Source organism: Nicotiana tabacum, chromosome 11 (genome assembly GCF_000715075.1).
Source record: "Nicotiana tabacum cultivar K326 chromosome 11, ASM71507v2, whole genome shotgun sequence".
In the NCBI taxonomy this organism is placed as follows: domain Eukaryota; kingdom Viridiplantae; phylum Streptophyta; class Magnoliopsida; order Solanales; family Solanaceae; genus Nicotiana; species Nicotiana tabacum.
The window spans coordinates 114758051-114779973 of NC_134090.1; the positions used below are offsets into that span (position 1 = coordinate 114758051).

The 21923-nt window shown below is 42.8% G+C and overlaps 1 protein-coding gene across 6 annotated transcripts in view; it reads right to left on the reverse strand.

Moving 5' to 3' along the window:
- Positions 1–354: 354 nt before the first annotated feature.
- Positions 355–21923, reverse strand: part of LOC107791888 (K(+) efflux antiporter 6-like) — a 34660-nt gene continuing 13091 nt past the window's right edge. The window contains exons 16-20 of one of the 6 annotated variants that reach the window (XM_075225414.1): positions 3357–3545; positions 3001–3078; positions 2476–2520; positions 998–1087; positions 355–714 (exon numbers count right to left, since the gene is read on the reverse strand). In XM_075225414.1, coding sequence (XP_075081515.1) covers positions 685–714; positions 998–1087; positions 2476–2520; positions 3001–3078; positions 3357–3545 — 432 coding nt within the window. In that variant the 3' untranslated portion in view covers positions 355–684. Of the gene's footprint in view, positions 910–997; positions 1088–2475; positions 2521–3000; positions 3079–3356; positions 3546–21923 lie in introns of all 6 variants that reach the window. The other 5 variants (XM_075225413.1, XM_075225412.1, XM_075225417.1 and 2 more) reach the window with 5 other exon arrangements.

Consider the following 21923-nt stretch of genomic DNA (forward strand, 5'->3'; position numbering starts at 1 on the left):
GGGGAATCAGTACAAACAGAAAAAGGTAGTCCAAACTTCCTCTATGTGTGAGGCCCAGAAAGGGCCAGACCACATGACCACATTGATCTACTTCGACCAGACTTGATTTGACATCCACATTTAATGAACTCTTTCGGATCAACTATCACCTGCTACTTAGTAATCAAATCGGGCGGCAAAGTTTTCCATCACGATTTTGTCGTTTTGTAGTTCTAAAGAGTGCCACAAATCTATTACTCGCAGAGCCACAATATGCAAAGACTTGACAGATCTTTTTGGCAAAGAAAATAAAATAAAATAAAGCAGAAAATCAATGAATTTGTGAAACAAATGGAGGTCATAGGATCAGTGGTATACAATAAAATGCACGACTTCATTGCTAACACTAAAATAGTATGTATATCAGCTATTTACACTTATCAACTTGAAATATTAAGAAACCTGATTAAGACACCAATTCCACAAAATCAAACTAGAGATTAAAGAATATGAACAATTGCATTACAAATGACGGGGTTGTACAGAGTAGTCCATTGGGGAGTAACACCGTACCAGGAAACAAGTGCCAGAATATTGTTTGCAGATAGATCTATACACACTCTGCATATGGCGACCAGTTTCCGATATATCAAAGAACCATCCGATTGGCGCATAAAAGGAGCTTCATGATGATAAATTGTCCAATCAGTCAACAGCCTTTGCACTCTTGGGCACCTGTCCCCCAGCATAAGAATGCCATCAGGTAAGTGTGAGAATCGCTTTACTGGTTCATGTTTCTATTTATTATCATGAATCATGAGGGCCTTGGATCAGCACAGTAATACACTTAGAACTGTCTGCACGCATGATATCTCCTTTAGATCCAATCTGGGATGAAAAATCATTTTGAAGATACCTCAAAACTCTTAGCTAACCCAAGTATTCCGAGAAAAACCATTAGAAGTGTAGACAGGCTGATAAAACAGAGAGAATCGGCAGTTTTTAAAGGAAGAGCTACCTCATTTGGTATATCAGGGGAAAACCATCTCAGTAGAACACCAAGGTGCACAACAGCAGGAATTAGCTTGAAAAGCAAAGGTGTTGTAACCTGCAGAAATGGTTTGGAATGAGCACAAAATACCAGCAGTTTTTTTTTTAACAAAGTATAACAGTTAAGTATAATTACTATAGTGAACATTCCAAAAAAAAAATAGATTGGGCCATGTAATGCTGATAATTTGTCTTCCCCAAATTATCAATACAGTTTGCATGAGGCTCATTGGTGGTATTTTGAGGTTACCTGATAAAATTCTGGACCAGGCATAAATGACCAACAGTAACTTGATGAGATTAACTCGAGATAATCTCATCAAGAGGGGATTCCAGTTATGTTACAGATGTTATTTTATGTGGTGTTGAGGCAGAGACAATCAGTCATCTCTTTTACATTGTAGAATGACAGATCAATTATGGAAGTTGTTCATTAACTTGAGGGGAATTAGGTGGATCATGCCAAGGAGAATCCAGGAAGCCCTACCATGCTGGAATAGAGATGGTAACCTGTCAGGACACAAGAAGCGATGGAAGATTGTCCCAGTCTGCATCTGATGGACAATTTGGAACGAGAGAAATCAAAGATGTTTTGAAGACAATAGCAGTTCCATCCAAAAGTTGAAGGCGAACTGCTTAGTCCTTTTTTTATTTTTGGTGTAAACAGGAGTATTTACAAGAAGCTGAGTCCATTTTTGAAGTCTTAGACTATTTATGAGGTAGTCAGGGATAGGAAATCAGATTGTACTTCTGTTTGTAATTATGAAGGATGACACTGCTTTGTGTAGTTCCTGTTTATATATATACAGATACGTTACCTTCTCAAGAAAAGGAATTCCTAAACCCTAAACCTTGAACCCTGTGAAACCCTACCCTGATGACTAGCAGATTAAGCATACTAGGAAAACCTGCCTGGACCATGAAATTTCAATAGAATTAGGCTACTCATTGAAACATAAAGCATCCAAAAGGAGAGTTATATATCGAGGCAGATTAATGCTACGCCCTTCCATTAGCGCCTTTTTAGACTTGTGCTCACAACCTAAGGGTGCACTACGTGAAGTTGTCACCATGAATCTCAAAACAGTCTAAAAGTGCAGTTGGCCAAGGCTAAACGGTACGGGGTTCAACTGAATCCCCTTTATCCGGAAATTACACCGTGCAAGTAGGGTAAAAACAAATATTTTTTGTATATCTATACAATATTGAATCCCCTTAAGATAAGAGAAGCTTTTATATATAGCATTTTTGCATTTTTTTGGAATCCTCTTGTTAGGATTCCTGGCTCCGCCATTGGCAGTGGGTACAGAGCCTGCAGTGCACAGAACCATTTAACTAGATTGCCAACAACAAAAACAGATATGAGAATCTTTAAAAGTCAAAAAAGAGAGACATAAGGCACACTCCTATTTGTGTTAAAAATGGAGAAAGCAACATATTACATACCAGGCTAAGTGCAGTTGTGCCCAGAAGCAGCATATACACTTTACCCTGCAGCAGCGACCAAATTTCATTACTCATCACAAGGTCATCAATCCTTAACATCAACCCAGATTGAAATTACATAAAGGAGTGGCAACACGAGCAGAGTATTTTTTTTACTTGATCAATTTTTTATTTCACGACAGTGCAAACAGATGTTCCTCTTTTGATAAGGTAAGTAAATTTGTGGATGTAAAAAAGGAAAACCCATATAATACTCGTATATCAAAAGGTAGAGAACCTACACCAAAAATACGGTTCTCTACAAAAGACAACCAGTCTTCTATGCAAATAGGGACCTCAAGGGTGCACCAAAAGAAAATTAGAAACAAGAGAGTTTTCCTCAAATTTATAAAATCATTTGCAATTCCAGTCTTAACAGATATTCCTCCCAAGTGCTACTTAAAATAGCACGACATCATATTATCAGACAAATATAAGAACATTTTTTCTAGTTCTGCTAGCAAAGTACTTTAACTGAACCACTACCTCAATTAGATGAACATTTGAGGCGCGACTGAGAAGAACAAATGCAAACTCCCCTATTTGAGCCAGAGACATTCCAACCTGGACATACCATTCAAAAAAGACTTCGTGATGCAAAGCTAGAGGTACAAATACATAGTTTAACCAACTGCTTTATTTAGGACAATGGGACATAAAACAGTTTGGAGTACTTTTTTGATTTGGGAATCCTACCCACCAGAACCCTCCTGCTCAGGGGCCACAGTGGTATTCTCCACTTTTTCCCCTTAGTGACTCTTAACCCCCAACCTCATGGTTGGAGGTGAAGGGATCTCTACCACTAGAGCAACCTTTCTGGTCAAACAATTTGGACTACTTACAAGAAGTGCAGCTTTATTGGTGTAACCGAAACCCTTGACTACTGTGGCAACTACAATAGTTTTTATAATGACGACCAATATAACAGCTGCCAGTAAAATATCGATATGATTCCAGAGAAAATGAACATGGATAAGCATGCCAATGCTGGATAGAAAAAGAGCAGCAAAGAAGTTCCGGATTGGTTCAACCTGCAACGAATGAAAACACAACTAAGAGCCAAGACCAATGATACGTTTTGGAAATGACACTTATCGATCTAAACAAAAGCTAAGAACTAGTTAAGACTTACGGGGATCTTAGTAACTCAGTTAGTTGGCTACCTAACTTTCACCTTGTTGGTGAGGGTTTGATTCCTTACCTTGTTGTTACAACGCATATGCACGTACGTTAGTTCATGCTGTAAGGTAGTCGACGTAAATCCATGAATAGACTATCTTTAAGATGATAAGAAGTTAACTCTATTGGTCTTAAATGATACAAGGGTGGTTAACAAGTATTAGAAGTTAAACAAATCAAGAATGTTGTAACCTGTATTTTCGGGTAAACCTAGAGGTGATTAATATACTCAAAAGGTCGTGTTTTAAGGTATTTGAATCATATAATGTCTGTATCATAAGTCTTGAAGTCAAACGAGTTATGAAACAAAAGTCAACAAAAGTTGTCACAACTTAGGTTCATAATTTTACTTAAACTTTAGGTCAAATGTTACTAAGTTTTTCTCCCAATTTACTAGGAATTAAGGGGTGATCTACCCACCAAATTGAATATCTATGAGTCTAGTTTCCAACTAACCGTTTGTCGATACGATCTCAGAGTAGAGAGATATTCGCGTTTAAGCGAGACTGCGCCAAGCAGCTCTCTATGGGGCCCACACAGGCGGTTTAAGACATATGGGTATATATAAGATGCCTCAAACCCGTTTTAAGTCATTATTTTTCAGTGTATTCAGACCTTAGAACCCTAAAAACATTTCTCTCATGATCCAAGACCCAAACAAAGGGCAAACAACACAAATCAAGTGTCGGGAATCCCGTGGCGCTAGTAAGTTTCTTGTTCTTCTTATTGTTGCTCATTTTTGTGTTGTTCCAGCTCGTGTGGAGGTTGTTTTAGGTGGTTTATGTTCTGTAAATACTCCCTCAAGTTTTAATATAAACACTAGGTGATTTCAAGTCTTCTAAAGTGATTCTAGTGCCGAAAAACCCTAATTGATTACTAGTTTCGCTTCATTGTACTTGTTGCAGGATTGGAGGGATATTTCGTGGACAATTAAGGTCATATTGGAGTTGTTCTTTCTGTTTAAAGGTAAGGAACCTCTTACTCTACATGTATGTAAGATTATCCAAGTTGCGGCTAAGTCATTGAAGCTAGAACTTGTGAAATATATGTCGAAAGGCTTGGTAGTAATGTTGTTGGTTGGTGGACTATTTTGAGAGGCTCAATATGATTATTATTGATGTTGTTTGGGTTGTTTGGTGATTGTTTTGACTTGTGGGAGGCTCAATAGGGGAGGTATTGTCCGTTTTATCGTAAAATAGGTTGCGGTCGATAGATAATAGTTACGACCCTAAAACGGTACCGATAGTGTCATTTCTCCTATTATAGACTAAGGAGTCGTGACATTTACATAGCTTGAAGTTGGGCAGTATATACAAGGTATGTGAGGCTATCCCTTTCCTTCTTTTGCACGACTCCGATTTGTACATAATGTAGTGAACGAGCTTCCAAAGATACTCTACTCTTAGAAGCTAGCAGTACTTACATTCAGTGGCGGAGGCAGGATCTCCAGGAAGGGGGTTCAAAAAAAAAAAATTGTAGCTAGTAGGAATTGAACCTATGACCTTATGAAGGTTTTGAACCCCCTTGACCACTAAACTACACTTTTGGGTTGTTTTAAGGGGGTTCAAAACTTAATATATAGAGTTAAAAAACAGATTTTGCCTTATATATATAGTGTAATTTTTCGGCGAAGGGGGTTCGGGTGAACCCCCTTCTGCCCCCCTAAACCCCGCCACTGCTTACATTGTTTCTATTCTTATGGAGCAATTGATGTTGATGTTGCTTCTCTTATTCTTATGTTATCAATGTTGTTGGTACTTCCTGATTCTTATAAGATTCATGATGAAGAGTTAGTCCTAATAACGTGTACAGAGGACCGACCTTACGTCACTCCGAAAGGTTCAGAATATTTTTCCAATGAGTCTAGCATGCATTATATATATGTATCTATTTTACTCTACCGAGTCACGCTATAGACGGCCGAGTACGGCACTTATTGTGCAACCACTGATCAGTTGGGTTTTACCGAGCTCCACGTAGCCAGGTACGATTCTACCGAGCCTATTATGGCCGGGTACGATATGATGATGATGATGCCCATAGAGGCGAATGCTTTAAAGGTTTATGTATTTATATATATGTATCATGCATTTCATGTAAGTAGCCCTCAGAGGTACTAAGATGTTACAGGTTGTATATTCTCTATCCTTGCTTACATTACTGATCGTATTTATGGTTCCCTGCCTTACATACTCAGTACTTTATTCGTACTGACGTCCTTTTATTTGTGGACGGTGCATGCAGCACTGCAGGTCCTGATAAACGGGTAGATGCAACTCCCACACCACAGTAGGCTGCCCAGTTCAGCGGTTATTGGCGAGATCCCTTCTCCGGACTTGCCGTGATCTTGGTATGCATTTTTGTTATAGACATTATGGGTATATCGGGGCCCTGTTCCGGCAATGTTGTAGCACTTATGTTCCTTTAGAGGCTCATAGACAAGTGTCGACTCAGGTATAGTTTGGTATGCTTTGTCGGCTGATTTTTGTTGTATAGTCTCTCATGGTAGCGTGGTAGCTCGTACCTTATACATAGTTTCTTGATTGTCTGGTCATCCCATGTTATGTATGTCCATGCCCTTATCTTTCATTGTTGGTTGCTCATGATCCATGTCTACCATTTATATTGATCTCGTCAACCTTTAAAGATAATAAGGAAGGTTAGATAAAATGTACGTTGGTGCTCGGCAAATATGGCCCGAGTGCTAGTCATGACCCTCCAATTTGGGTCGTGCCACTCCTTACCCATTAAAAAAAAAGTTAAGGCTTACGACCAAAAAGTTCAGCACATCAGAACTTTTGCAAAAAGTGTTGCAGCAATAATTCGCTCAATTTTAAGGTGAATGCTGAGGATTCAGGGTTCAAGACAAAAGATGATAACTCACCCACTCAACTTCCTCTTGTCCCCAATCAAAACTAGGAAGGAGTTCTCAAAACTATACGACTGTTATCTCATGTCATCCTACTCAATCTCAAACTCTACGGAAAAAATAGAAATGTCAAAGGCAAAAAAATAATGATGGAACAATTGAGTTAAGGTAGAGAAAAGATAATTAAATAAAAAGGAAGGTGCCCAATCCCTGGCCACATTTTTTTCTGGTAGAGTGGGTCTATGTAACGACCCGGCCGGTTGTCTTAAGAATTTACGCCCCGATCCCCTGATAACTGCTTTCCCCGTGTTTGTTTCTGCTATTGTGAGTTGCCGGGAGGAATTATTAGGAGTTTCGAAGAGTTTTGGGACACTTAGTCCCTAAATGAGAGCTTAAGTTCTAGAAATTTGACCGTAGTCGGAACAGTGTGAAGACGGACTCGGGATGGAATTCTGATGGTTTCGTTAGCTCCATTGGGTGATTTCGGATTTAGGAGCGTGTTTGGATTGTGTTTTGGAGATCTGTAGCTAATTTAGGCTTGAAATGCCGAAAGTTGAATTTTTGAAGTTTCCGGTTCGATAGTGAGATTTTGATCCGAGGATCGGAATGGAATTCCGGAAGCTGGAGTAGCTCCGTAGTGTCAAATGTGACGTGTGTGCAAAATTTCAGGTCATTCGGACGATGTTTGATAGACTTTTTGATCGAAAGCGTATTTTGAGAGTTTTTGAAGTTCTTAGGCTTGAATCTGATGCTAAATTGGTGTTTTGATGTTGTTTTGAGCGTTCCGAAGATTGGAACAAGTTTGAATGATGTTTTAGGATTGGTTGGCATGTTTAGTTGAGGTCCCGGGGGCCTCGGATGTGTTTCGGATGCTCAACGGGGCATTTTGGAACTTGTTGAAATTGCAGAAAAATTGCAGCAGCCCAGTTCTAGTTTCCTTCTTCGTGTTCGCGAAGAGGAGCTAGGGCTGGGGGAGAATTAATGCTTCGCGTTCGCGGAGCTGGGAGGTTTCATACCTACGCGTTCGCGATGGTGTTCCCGCGTTCGCGTAGGAGGAGGAGGCTTTGCATCGCGTTCGCGTCCTATGTATCGCGTTCGCGACGAAGGAATCTGGGCCCAAGCGAATTTGTGCTTCGCGAACGCGAGGAGCCTTCCGCGTTCGCGAAGAAGGGATATCTGGGCAGTATTTAAAAAGCTCATCCACGACCCTTCTTCATTTTTCCACCATTTTTGAACGGGATTGAAGCTTTTGAGGATGATTTTTTAGGAAACCAAAGGAGAATCACTTGGAGGTAACATTTTTGACTTCATAGCTCGTTTATATGTGATTAAAGGTCTAATTAGTGGAGAAAAACTTGGAAAAAATGGGTAATTAGGGCTTGAGATTAAGAGATCTTAACATGGGTATTTGAGGGGTCAATTGAACTCCGATTGCAGTGTTCTTGTTATGTATAGATTCGTAAGAGTATGAGGATTCTGAAAATATAAATTTCACCCAATTCTGAGATGTGGGCCCGAGGGGCGTTTTGGTCATTTTACCTAATTTCGCGTATTAGCTTAGAATTTAATTGTAGAATCAGTTACTTGAAGTGTTATTTACATTATGCAATTGAATTGAATAGATTTGGGTCATTTGGAGTCGAGTACTCGTGGCAAGAACGCGGTTTTGGGTTGACTTTTGAGCCGGTTCGAGGTAAGTGGTTTGCCTAACCTTGTGTGGAGGACATTCCCCTTAGGATTTGGTATTGTGGTAATTGAAATGCCTTGTACGTGAGGTGACGAGTGCGTACTTGTGCTAATTGTTGAAAATCTTGTTTTCACTTAAGTAGGTTTAATTGTGTTTTCCTTTCATGCTTACTCTACTTGAAATTTAAATCTGCTTTTAGCTTAGAAAGGCATGTTTAATTGCTTTATTGCTTAAACTGTCGTAATTGTATTATGTGAAGCATGTTAGGTTAGAATTACCTGTTTTACTTGGTACGAAATTCAGCTTAATTGAGTATTCTTTGTGTTGTTGCTGTGCGTTTTACCTTGGGACTACGGGACGGCATCCCGGGAGATCCCCTGTACGTATTGAGGATACCAAGAGATCTCTGGCATGTATTGAGGGTACTAAGAGATCCTCGGGATACCAAGAGATCCCTAGCATATATTGAGGATACCAAGAGATCTCTGGCATGTATTGAGGGTACTAAGAGATCCTCGGGATACTGAGAGATCCCCGGTCATTCTCTTTGAGAAGAGTGGTATTCCTAGTGATTGTTCCTGTTTCTGTTTCAGTTATAGTTATCCTTATTATCCTGTATTGATTCTTATTGTTATCTTTTAAATGTACTGCTTTATCTTATATTGTCGCACATTGTTGTAAATAGCGCTTGCTACAGCTAAAAGCGTGTAGCAATGCAAGGCGAGCATGTGTCGCTACAGATGGGTTGTTGCGTTGCGATTCAATATAGCGTTCGCCTCTCTCTGTGTAGCGTGAGGTGACTGTGTCGCGAGAAGCGACTGTTGCGTCGCTATTTTAAAAATAAAAAAAAAAAAGAGAAAGGGCAATACTTAAGTCGGGATTAGGGCTTTTTGACAAAAGTCTTCGAGCTTTTCACCTGCGAACAAAACAACAGACTTTTAGGGCTCAGTCTTATTCTTCATCCTTCGTCTTCTTCAAGCTTCACGGGTATGCTTCTTCTCCTTTCTCCTTTCTCTCCTTTTTCCTTTCTCCTTTCTATTTTTTTCCTCTGTTTTTCGAAAAGAAACAGAGTCAATAGGGTCTGTTTTTGTGCTGTATTTTTCGAGCAAAAACTGAGTTCTTTCTTACTCTCTTAATTATTTTTTTTTGCTCTGTTTGTCTTCTTCTTTATTTGCTGTTTTTCCAGAGGCAATTTCTTCAGTTTTGTTCTTCTTATTTTGCTGTTTCCAGAGGCAGTAGCCTTTTATTTTTTTGCTCTGTTTTTGTTTTCTTCTTTCTTGATGTTTTTCCAGAGGCAGTAGCCTTTTTTTTGTTTGCTCTGTTTTGTTTGCAATGTTATTTCAAGTATAGAATTATAGTATTATAGAGTAGAATTAATTGCATATTGACTTGATAATTTTTTTTTATAAAACAGCGTTGAAAATTGAAATAGTATTATAGAGTAGAACTATTAGTCTTTAATTTATGAATCTACTATGAATTTATGACTATCTATTGAGTCTTTAATTTTTGATGATATATTTATTAATATATTATTGTTATTGAGTTTTTAGTTATATGTATATAACATTTTATGTTTTTGTATAAATTGTCGCTTCACATCAAAAAGGTGAGTGCTTCGCTGCGCCTCTCTCGCCTCAGTGAAGCGGGCTCTCATCGCTATTTGTCGCCGCACGCTATCTAAAACACTGTTGTCGCACCTTATATTTCATTTAATCTCAGTAGGGCCCTGACCTTCCTCGTCACTACCCGACCGAGGTTAGGCTTGGCACTTACTGAGTACCGTTGTGGTGTACTCATGCCCTTTCTATGCATGTTTTTCATGTGCAGATCCAGATACCTCCACTCAGACTCATCATGCTTGACGAGGCGCTTGTAGAGACTCCAAGGTATATCTGTCGCGTCCGCAGACCGAAGAGTCCCTTTCTACTCCCCCTTTTTAATATTAGCCCTTCTGTATTTTCCTTTCCTTTGTTAGATATTCTGGAGTTAGATACTTGTAGCCATTCAAAGGCTTATGATCATAAGATTCCGGGTTTTGGGAAATGTATTCAGATTTCGAGAGTTGTTATTGTGTATGCCGAACGGCACTTTTAAACACTGTTTTATTTCACTATTTCGTTTTTATTATTTCTTCCACAAATTGGTTTATTTTCCGCATTGTTAGGCTTACTTAGTCGTAGAGACTAGGTGTCGTCACGATGATTCATGGAGGGCGAACCGGGGTCGTGACAAGTTGGTATCAGAGCTCTAGGTTCATAGGAGTCATGAATCACAAGCCGGTTTATTAGAGTCTCGTTGATCGATACGGAGACGTCTGTACTTATCTACAAGAGGCTATGTAACTGTTAGGAAAATTCCACTTCATTTGATTTCCTTGTCGTGCGAGATTTTGATATCACAATTCTAAACTTCTGTCTTCTATTCTCTCACAGATGGTGAGGACATGCGCTACCCGAGATGATCAGGCACCCGCGCCCCCTACTGCAACCGTCAGAGGCCGGGGTCGGGGTAGAGGCCGAGGACGCGCACGTGGTGCAGCCACAGCACCTGCGCGAGTTGCCACCGAGGTACCACCAGCAGTTCCAACCGGAGTCTAGGCACCTAACACGCCTACTGCTACTACTACTCCAGCACTTCAGGAGACTCTGGCACAGTTCATGAGCATGTACACCACTTTGGCTCAGGCAGGGTTGCTTCCCCTTGCTGCAGCTACATCTCAGGCCGGGGGAGGAGCACAAACTCCCGACGCCCGCACTCCCGAGCAGCGAGTGCATGTGGATCAGGTTCCCGAGGTTATTCCTGTACCGCCTGCAGCCCCAAGTCAGCCCGAGGATATGGCAGCGGTTTCAGAGGATGAGCAGCGGAGGCTTGAGAGGTTCAAGAAGTATGATCCTCCTGTATTCAGTGGGCTAGCCTCAGATGACGCCCTGGGATTTCTGGAGGAGTGTCACTGTATCCTCCGCACTATGGGTATATCAGGATCGAGTGGGGTGTCTTTCACTGCCTTCCAGCTTCGAGGAGTCGCCTATGAGTGGTGGCGCACCTATGAGTTAGACAGTCCGAATGAAGCAGCTTCACTGACTTGGACTCGGTTTTCAGGTATGTTCCTGAGGGAGTTTGTTCCTCAGAGCCTCAGGGACGCATGGCGCGTAGAGTTTGAGCATTTGCGCCAGGGTGCTATGACTGTCTCGGAGTATGCTGTCTGTTACACCAGTTTGGCTAGACATGCCCCAGCCTTGGTTTCTACTGTTCGCAAGAGGGTTCGCCGGTTTATTGAGGGGCTTATTCCCAGCATCAGGTCTAGCATGGCTCGTGAGTTGGAGATGGATATTTCTTATCAGCAGGTGGTGAGCATTGCTAGGAGGACTAAGGGTATGCATGCTAAGGAGAGAGAGGAGAGGGAGGCCACGAGGTCTCGAGAGTCGGGCCATTATTCTGGTGCCCGTGCCCCAGCTGCAGGTCGTCATGGTAAGGGTTATATGAGTCGCCCTGTTCATTCAGCTCTTCCAGCAGCCAGTGGTACTCCAACTCCTCCTAGGCCTCAGGAGCCTTATTATGCACCTCCGGTATCTAGCGCGCCTCCTGCGCGGGGTGCTTTCAGAGGTCAGTCCAGCAGACCTGGCCCGAGCCAGTCATAGCCGCCACGTCCTCCCAGAGCTTGTTTTGAGTGTGGTGACACACACCATGTGGTGAGGGATTGCCCTAGACTTGGGAGGAGTGCGCCTCCACAGACTTCTCAACCACAACGTGCCCCGCAGAGTTCTCAGGCTATGGTTACAGCTCTAGTTGCTACCCCACCTGCTCAGCCAGCTAGAGGTGGAGGTCGGGGAGGCAGAGGTCGCCCTAGAGGGGGAGGCCAATCCCGATACTATTCCATTCCCGCCCGTACCGAGGCCGTTACCTCCGATTCTGTCATCACAGGTATTATACTGGTTTGTCACAGAGATGCATCGGTTCTATTCGATCCAAGCTCCACTTACTCTTATGTGTCTTCTTATTTTGCTCCGCATTTGGGTGTACCTCGGGATTCTTTGAGTTCCCCTGTTTATGTTTCTACTCCTGTGGGAGATTCTCTTGTTGTGGACCGCGTTTATCAGTCGTGTTTGGTTGCTCTTAGTGGTTTTGAGACCAGAGCCGATTTATTGTTACTCGGCATGGTAGATTTTGATATTATCTTAGGCATGAACTGGTTGTCGCCCTATTATGCTATTCTTGATTGTCACGCCAAAACTGTGACGTTGGCTATGCCAGGTGTACCGTGTGTTGAGTGGAGGGGTACTTTAGATCACACTCCCAGTAGAGTTATTTCTTTCCTTAAGGCTCAGCGAATGGTTGAGAAGGGGTGCGACGTGTATTTAGCTTATGTGAGAGATGTCAGTATTGATACCCCTTCAGTTGATTCAGTCCCAATAGTACGGGATTTTCCTGATGTGTTTCTAGCTGATCTTCCGGGCATGCCGCCTGATAGAGATATTGATTTTGGCATTGATCTGTTGCCGGGCACTCAGCCCATTTCTATTCCTTCGTATCGTATGGCTTGCCTGAGTTGAAGGAGTTGAAGGATCAGCTGCAGGAATTGCTTGATAAGGGTTTTATTAGGCCCAGTGTATCACCTTAGGTGCTCCTATCTTGTTTGTGAAGAAAAAGGATGGTTCTATGCGTATGTGTATTGATTATCGCCAGTTGAACAAAGTTACAGTGAAGAACCGTTATCCTTTGCCTTGTATTGATGATCTGTTTGACCAGCTTCAGGGCGCACGGGTGTTTTCTAAGATTGACTTGCGCTCAGGTTACCATCAGTTGAAGATTCGGGAACCAGATATCCCGAAGACTGCTTTCAAGACTCGATATGGTCATTATGAGTTCCTTGTTACGTTATTTGGGCTGACCAATGCCCCAACAGTCTTTATGCATTTGATGCACAGTGTGTTCCGGCCGTATCATGACTCGTTCGTCATTGTCTTTATTGATGATATTCTGGTGTATTCCCGGAGTCGGAAAGATCATGAGCAGCACCTGAGGACAGTGCTTCAAACCTTGAGAGAAAAGAAGTTATATGCTAAGTTCTCGAAATGTGAGTTTTGGTTGGATTCCGTGGCATTCTTAGGCCATGTGGTGTCGAGTGAGGGTATTCAGGTGGATCCGAAGAAAGTAGAGGCAGTGCAGAGTTGGCCCACACCATCCTCAGCTACAGAGATTCGCAGTTTTCATGGCTTGGCGAGTTATTACCGTCATTTTGTTGAGGGGTTTTCATCGATTGCAGCCCCTATGACCAGGTTGACCCAGAAGGGTGCTCCGTTCTAGTGGACGGAAGAGTGTGAGGCGAGCTTTCAAAAGCTCAAGTCATCTCTGACTACAGCCCCAATTTTGATATTGCCTACAGGTTCGGGGTCTTACACTGTTTATTGTGATGCCTCGAGGATTGGCCTTGGAGCAGTTTTGATGCAGGACGGTAGGGTGATTGCCTAGGCGTCTAGACAGTTGAAGGTGCATGAGAAGAATTACCATGTTCATGATCTCAAGCTAGCTGCCATTGTTCACGCCATGAAGATCTGGCGCCATTATTTGTACGGTATGCCTTGTGAGATTTATACTGATCATCGGAGCTTGCAACACCTGTTCAAGCAAAAGGATCTAAACTTGCGCCAGAGGAGTTGGTTAGAGTTGCTGAAGGACTATGATATCACTATTTTGTATCACCCGGGCAAGGCCAATGTGGTGGTCGATGCCTTGAGTCGTCGGGCAGAGAGTTTGGGGAGTTTGGCTTATTTACCAGCATCGGAGAGGCCTATGGCGATGGATGCTCAGGCCTTAGCCAGCCAGTTTGTGAGATTGGATCTTTCGGAGCCAAGTCGGGTTCTAGCTTGCGTAGTTTCTCGGTCTTCCTTATTTGATCATATCAGGGAGTGTCAGTATGATGACCCTCATTTGCTTGTCCTAAAGGACAAGGTTCAGCATGGTGATGCCAGAGATGTGACCATTGGTGATGACGGGGTATTGAGGATGCAGGGTCGGATTTGTGTACCTAATGTTGATGGGCTTCGGGAGTTGATTCTAGAGGAGGCCCATAGTTCGCGTTATTCCATTCATCCGGGTGCCGCGAAGATGTATCAGGATTTGAGACAACACTACTGGTGGAGGCGGATGAAGAAAGATATAGTTGGATTTGTAGCTCGGTGCCTCAACTGGTGAAGTATGAGCACCAGAGACCGGGTGGGTTGCTTCAGCAATAGAGATCCCGAAGTGGAAGTGGGAGCGGATCACTATGGACTTTGTAGTTGGGCTCCCACGGACTTTGAGAAAATTCGATGCTATTTGGGTGATTGTGGATCGGCTGACCAAGTCCGCGCACTTCATTCCTGTGTGTACTACTTATTCTTTGGAGCAGTTGGCGAAGATTTATATCCGGGAGATTGTTCGTCTGCATGGTATTCCAGTTTCCATCATTTCCGATAGGGGTACTCAGTTCACATCACGATTCTGGAGGGCCATTCAGCATGAGTTGGGTACTCGGGTGGAGTTGAGTACAGCATTTCACCCTCAGACGGACGGACAGTCCGAGCGCACTATTCAGATTCTTGAGGATATGCTCTGTGCGTGTGTGATTGAGTTTGGAAGGTCTTGGGATCAGTTCTTGCCATTGGCGGAGTTTGCCTACAACAACAGCTATTAGTCTAGCATTCAGATGGCACCGTACGAGGCTTTATATGGTAGGCGATGTAGATCCCCGGTAGGTTGGTTTGAGCCGGGTGAGGCCAGATTATTGGGCACAGACTTGGTTCAAGATGCTTTGGAGAAGGTTAAGGTGATTCAGGATAGACTCCGTACAGCCCATTCCAGACAGAAGAGCTACGCAGACCGAAAGGTTCGTGATGTTTCCTATATGGTTGGAGAGCGGGTTCTGCTTCGGGTTTCGCCTATGAAGGGCGTTATGAGATTTGGGAAGAAAGGGAAGTTGAGTCCGAGGTTTATTGGATATTGAGGCGTGTTGGGGATGTTGCTGATGAGCTTGCCTTACCTCCCGACTTGGCAGGAGTTCATCCGGTATTTCATATTTCTATGCTCCAGAAGTATCACGGGGATCCGTCGCACGTGTTGGATTTCAATTCAGTCCAGCTGGACAAGGATCTATCTTATGCTGAGGAGCCAGTAGCAATATTGGACAAGCAGGTTCGAAAGATAAGGTCAAAGAACATTGCATCAGTGAAGGTTCAGTGGCGGGGCCAGCCGGTTAAGAGGCGACCTGGGAGACCGAGCAGGATATGCACAGTCGTTACCCTCATCTTTTCATTACTTCAGATATGTCTTTATGCTCGTTCGAGGACGAACGAATGTTTAAGTATGGGAGGATGTAACGACCCGACCAGTCGTTTTAAGAATTTATGCCCCGATCCCCCATTAACTGCTTTTTCCGTGTTTGCTTATGCTATTGTGAGTTGCCAGGAGGAATTTTTGGGAGTTTCGGAGAGTTTTGGGACACTTAGTCCCTAAATGAGAGCTTAAGTTCTAGAAATTTGACCGTAGTCAGAACAGTGTGAAGACGGCCTCGGGATGGAATTCTGATGGTTCCGTTAGCTCCGTTGGGTGATTTTGGGTTTAGGAGCGTGTTCAGATTGTGTTTTGGAGGTCCATAGCTAATTTAGGCTTGAAATGCCGAAAGTTGAATTTTTGAAGTTTCCGGTTCGATAGTGAGATTTTGATCCGAGGGTCGGAATAAAATTCCGGAAGCTGGAGTAGCTCTATAGTGTCGAATGTGATGTGTGTGCAAAATGTCAGGTCATTCGGACGATGTTTGATAGACTTTTTGATCGAAAGCGTATTTTGAGAGTTTTTGAAGTTCTTAGGCTTGAATCCGATGCTAAATTGGTGTTTTGATGTTGTTTTGAGCGTTCCGAAGATTGAAACAAGTTTGAATGATGTTTTAGGATTGGTTGGCATGTTTGGTTGAGGTCCCGGGGGCCTCGGGTGTGTTTCGGATGCTCAACGAGGCATTTTGGAACTTGTTGAAATTGTAGAAAAATTGCAGCAGCCCAGTTCTGGTTTCCTTCTTCGCGTTCGCGAGTAGGGTCTCGCGTCCGCGAAGAGGAGCTGGGGCTGGGGGAGAATTAATGCCTCACGTTCGCGAAGGTTCTCCCGCATTTGCGAAGCTGGGAGGTTTCACACCTACCCGTTCGCGATGGTGTTCTCGCGTTCGCGTAGGAGGAGGAGGTTTTGCATCGCGTTCGCGTCCTGTGTATCGCGTTCGTGATGAAGGAATCTGGGCCCAAGCGAATTTGTGCTTCGCGAACGCGAGGGGCCTTCCGCGTTCGCGAAAAAGGGATATCTGGGCAGTATTTAAATAGCCCATCAGCGACCCTTCTTCATTTTTCCACCATTTTTGAACGAGATTGAAGCTTTTGAAAGTGATTTTTGAGGAAACCAAAGGAGAATCACTTGGAGGTAACATTTTTGACTTCATAACTCGTTTATATGTGATTAAAGGTCTAATTAGTGGTAAAAAACTTGGGAAAAACACATCCATAAGGGAAAAAAATGTTCTCTCTACTTTTTCTCTCCGACTTGGGAAACGTGCACCTAACCTTTCTCTCTCTCTGATCTGTCACTCTCACCGGCAAGACCTCTCAACGGTTTTAGCCAATTTTATTATGGGAGAAAAGGTCTTTTTCACCTATGAAGACAAATCCTTTGAAATCACTGATATTAGTGAGGGCTAAAGCAGGTGGTTTCTTTTTATTGAACACAATAGGCGTTTCACCGGTAAGTTAAAAATTGATGAAAGCAACTTGAGATGGGTCTGTCATAACCTGAAGCAGGCATCAAGGGGTCAAGGAGATCTTTACAGAAGATGGGGATGAAGCAACAAGATCTTTTGCATAGAGTACCAGAATTACAATATCCATGGGCGCTTCATCAGAATAGAAAAATGGCTGGGAAATAGAAACTCGGCAATTATAATCTCGGAGGTTGATTACAACGTGGGCTGGTGCGAAATCGCCAACAAAATTCTCAGGTTCTTAGGCAAGCCATCCAGCCCAAACCTCCAAAGATTCACCACTCCTGATTTCTCTTACATTGAAGCCGCGAGCATTCAAAAATGGCCAGAAATAGCAGCTCAAATTCAGGTCTCGTCAGATATCTCGTCAGAGGAAACCAGTTTGAAGCTCATCAAATACCTTTCCTGCTGCCTTGTGGGCTTCTTTAACGACCTCTTCTGCTCAAGCCCTAGTGCAAAGATCATTCAACGTTCCTGAAGAGATGGAGGATGACAGCGGGGTTGATAGTTACACCACTTTCGCCCAACTATTTTCTTTTCCAGTTCCCTTCTAGACAAGAAGCAGAGAGAGTTAAAATTGGTGATTGGTTTGGAATGGGCGAAGACTCACTCTTGATTGGTGGTCTCCGGCTACCAGAGCTAAAGCTACAGTGGCAAAATCAAAATCACCGATGGATTAGGGCTTTCGGTATTCCTTTACATGCATGGTCGGAAAGCACTCTGAAGCACATTGGTGACAAGTGTGGCGGCTATATCGATGCAGATGAGGATACGAAGAAGAGAAATCATTTGTTATGGGCTCGCATATGTGTTAGGAATGGTGCACACGAGATTCCAAACAAGATTGATCTGGTTGTAGGGGAATGGGCTTTCGAAATCTCTATCATCACTGATACCATCGTTAAGCACGTCGATGAAGCCGGCGCCGGAGATGGAAAGATGAAGAAGAAGATTGATCTTCGGTCCTGTGACCTTTGGTCTAAAGAAGCATCCACATCAAACTTCACGCCTCATATGTCATCAGATTATAAAATTCAAAAGGATATTAGGGTTGGGCCTACTAATGTTAAGTTAGTGGCCCAACATAAGGCTAAGGGCCCAAAACCCAATCTGTCTCTGGACCAAACTTATTATTCTAAAAGAAAGAAGGGAAAAGGGTTTAGTGACTCTTCAAAAGGGATGCAAAGGCAGGAATGGAGAGCAACTAGGCCAGTTAATGGCCCAATAAAAGCTGCAGGAGAGAGAAATAAATAAGTTATTAATCCCAAGCCCCCCTCTTCGGTGGCCCCTGTATCTGATTCTGAACTTGTAGCTTCAGGCGTTGGAGAAGATGAAGCCGATGATGAAGCAGACCACATTCAATCTCTTCCTCTTCTCAAACTTCCATCATTGCAACGGGAATTAATTATGGCAAATGCTTCAGACACTGCCTTCTCCGACCTTTCCTCTCCTTCTGGCAGTGACACCCTATTCCTTCCCTGGCATGGCAACACTTCCCATGGGAAACAAACGGTTCATACTCCAGCGGTAATTGAGACATCCCAATGGACCAAGATAGTCATGGCCAAGGCATGCAAGGCTTTCGAGGTAAATTCGGCAGGCTTCGAGCATGAGATATTTGATATGATTCTAAGAATGGAGGAAAAAAGACGATCTCAACTCCAACAACAAAGGGGGAATAAAAATGGGGACAAAAAATCAAAGAAGGGTAAAAGTGAAGCTCAGAAACTGGTATGCACTGTGAACTATGACAAAGGTGGAGGTTCAGACAGGGGCAGGTACCACAAGGCATTCTCTGAATGAAAGTCAAGCTTATCAGTTGGAATATTAGGGGGCTCAATGATATGAGCAAAAGAAATACCATCAAGTCACTTATACAAAAATGGAGGCCGGACATTCTTTGCCTTCAGGAAACAAAGACTGAACTTTTTTCTGTGGCTATAGCTAGAGAATTATGGGGCTCTAGATGGGTAGAATGGGTGGAGTTGAAAGTCAGCGGCACTAGAGGAGGTATAGTTGTCTTATGGGATAGAAGACTTTGGAATTGCGTTGATTCAAAGCAAGGGAAACATTCTATCTCGGCTATGCCAAAAGGAATTCAGGTAGACATTAGACTCTGTTTCACTGGAGTCTATGGGCCTCACTCTAATTGGGAGAGGGTGGATTTCTGGAACGAATTAGCTGCAGTAAGAGGGCTCTGGGATGAAAACTGGATTGTAGGGGGAGACTTTAATGTTTGTAGATTCGAGAGTGAAAGATTCAATTGTATTAGAAGATCAAGGGCTATGAAAAGCTTCTCTGGCTTTATTCAAGATATGGGCTTAGTTGATCTTCCATTGCAGGGAGCCTTTTACACGTGGTCGAGGGGGGAAAACTCTTTGCAGGCCTCCAGAATATATAGGTTCTTGATATCCTCAGAATGAAATGATCTCTTTGGCTCTGTAAAGCAATTAGCCCTCCTTATGGTTGTTTCTGATCACAGGCCAATTGTGTTAGAAAGTGGTGACTGGTCTACTGAACCCTCTTATATCAAATTCGAAAATATGAGGTTACACCAAGAAGGGTTTACTGACATGGTAAAACAATGGTGGCACGGCTATGTGATAAATGGTTCTCCTGATTTTATTCTTTCTCAAAAGCTGAAATTCTTGAAAAGAGACCTAGTCATATGGAACAGGGAAGTCTTTGGCAAAATCAGCACCAGAACAAATAAAGCATTGGAAGAACTTCTGATCCTAGAGCAAGCAACTGAAGGAAGGGTGCAGACTCAAACTGAAAAAGAGTAAGATCCTGCAATTGAAAATGGACATACAGCAGTTAGTTAAATCAGAAGAAACATCATGGAAACAAAAATCAAGATATTTATGGTTGAAAGAGGGTGACAGAAATACTAAATACTTTCAAAGGATAGCTAACTCCCATAGGAGATACAATTGCATTGATAGACTACAGGTGGGGAGGATATCATTGAAGATAAAGCGCAGGTGAAAGAGGTGATTCTTGTTTTTTATCAAGAACTCTACTCAGAGAGTGAAAACTGGAGACCTGGTGCAACATTTGAAGGTCTTGGAAGACTAAATGCAGAGGAAAAGGATAGTCTTGAACATATTTTGAGGAAGAGGAAGTGTGGAATGCTATCAGTTCTTGTGCCCCGGACAAGAGCCCTGGACCCGATGGTTTTACAATGGCTTTTTTTTCAAAAGTGTTGGGACACTATAAAACAGGATCTCATGGGAACCTTCAACCACTTTCACAACAATTGTCACATGGTTAAATCATTCAATGCCTGTTTTATTGGTCTTATTCCTAAAAGAAAAGGGGCAATTGAACTCAAAGATTTTAGGCCCATCAGTCTCATTGGTAGAGTCTACAAGATAATGGCAAAGGTCCTAACTACTCGGCTAAAAAAGGTGATCGGGAGGCTGGTCTCGGGGTACCAAAATGCATTTATCAAAGGTAGGCAAATCACTGATGCCGCCCTCATTGCTAATGAAGTGCTAGATTGGAGACAAAAAAGTGGTGAACCTGGTCTTCTATTCAAGCTGGATATTGAGAAAGCTTTTGACAAACTAAATTAGCAATATCTAATTTCAATCCTAAGACAAATGGGATTTGGAGAGAAATTGATCAAATGGATCAGATATAGCTTCACCACAGTGAAGTACTTTGTGCTCATTAACAGAAGCCCTATAGGCTTCTTCTCTCCTAAAATAGGGATCAGGCAAGGAGACCCCCTATCTTCCTTTCTATTCATCCTAGCCATGGAGGGGCTTAGTAGAATGCTAGAAAAGGCCAAGCAGATGCAATGGTTACAAGGTTTTGATGTGGGTAGCAACTCGGGATTGACAGTTTCTGTATCACACCTATTATTCGCAGATGACACTCTTATTTTTTGTGGGGCAGATAAATCTCAAGTTCAGTTTCTTAACCTCACTCTTATGCTTTTTGAAGCCATGTCAGGCTCCACATTAACATGTCTAAAAGCATTATTTTCCCCGTTAATGTGGTTCCTGAGCTGGAAGAGTTGGCAGATATTATGTATTGCAACACTGGTTCCTTCCCTACCTCATATCTTGGTCTTCCTTTGGGTGCCAGTCAGAGATCAACTGAAATATGGAATGCAGTTGTTGAAAAGTTTGAGAAAAGGTTGACTTCTTGGTAGCAACAGTACCTATCTCTAGGTGGCAGATTAACACTAATCAATAGTGTTTTGGATAGCATACCTACCTATTTCATGTCCCTCTTTCCAATGCCAGTCAAAGTGCAAAAACACCTTGACAAGATTAGGAGACCTTTCCTACGGGAAGGTAATAGCTCCAGCCACAAATTCCACCTAGTCAAATGGGCCAAAGTCACACTTCCTAAAACACTAGGAGGTCTTGGGGTCAAAGACCTAGCACTTCACAACAAGAGCATGTTAATGAAATCGCACTGGAGGTATAACCAAGAAGATGCTGGCCTTTGGAAGGAGATAGTTCAAGCAAAGTATGGGGCTAATAGTCACTGGTGTACCAATGCTGTCAGAACACCTTATGGTAGTGGGTTATGGAAGGGTATCAGGAGACTATGGGATGACTTCTCTTGCAACACATCTCTTCAGGTGGGAAACGGGGCACTCATTCAATTCCGGAAAGACAAATGGCTGGGACACACTACTCTAAAGGAGGCCTTTCCAAGACTATTCCTAGTTGCAACCAACCCAGATTCTACAATTGCTCAAAACAGGGAGGACGACACATGGAGACTGAACCAGAGAAGAGACCTAAATGACTGGGAGATTGAGGACCTATTTGCACTTCTTGAAAGCCTCCAAAACAGCTCTTTCAACACCCAGAGCAGAGACAAACTCAAGTGGGCCAATAGCAGGGAAGGCACTTATTCAGTGAAAGCAAGTTATC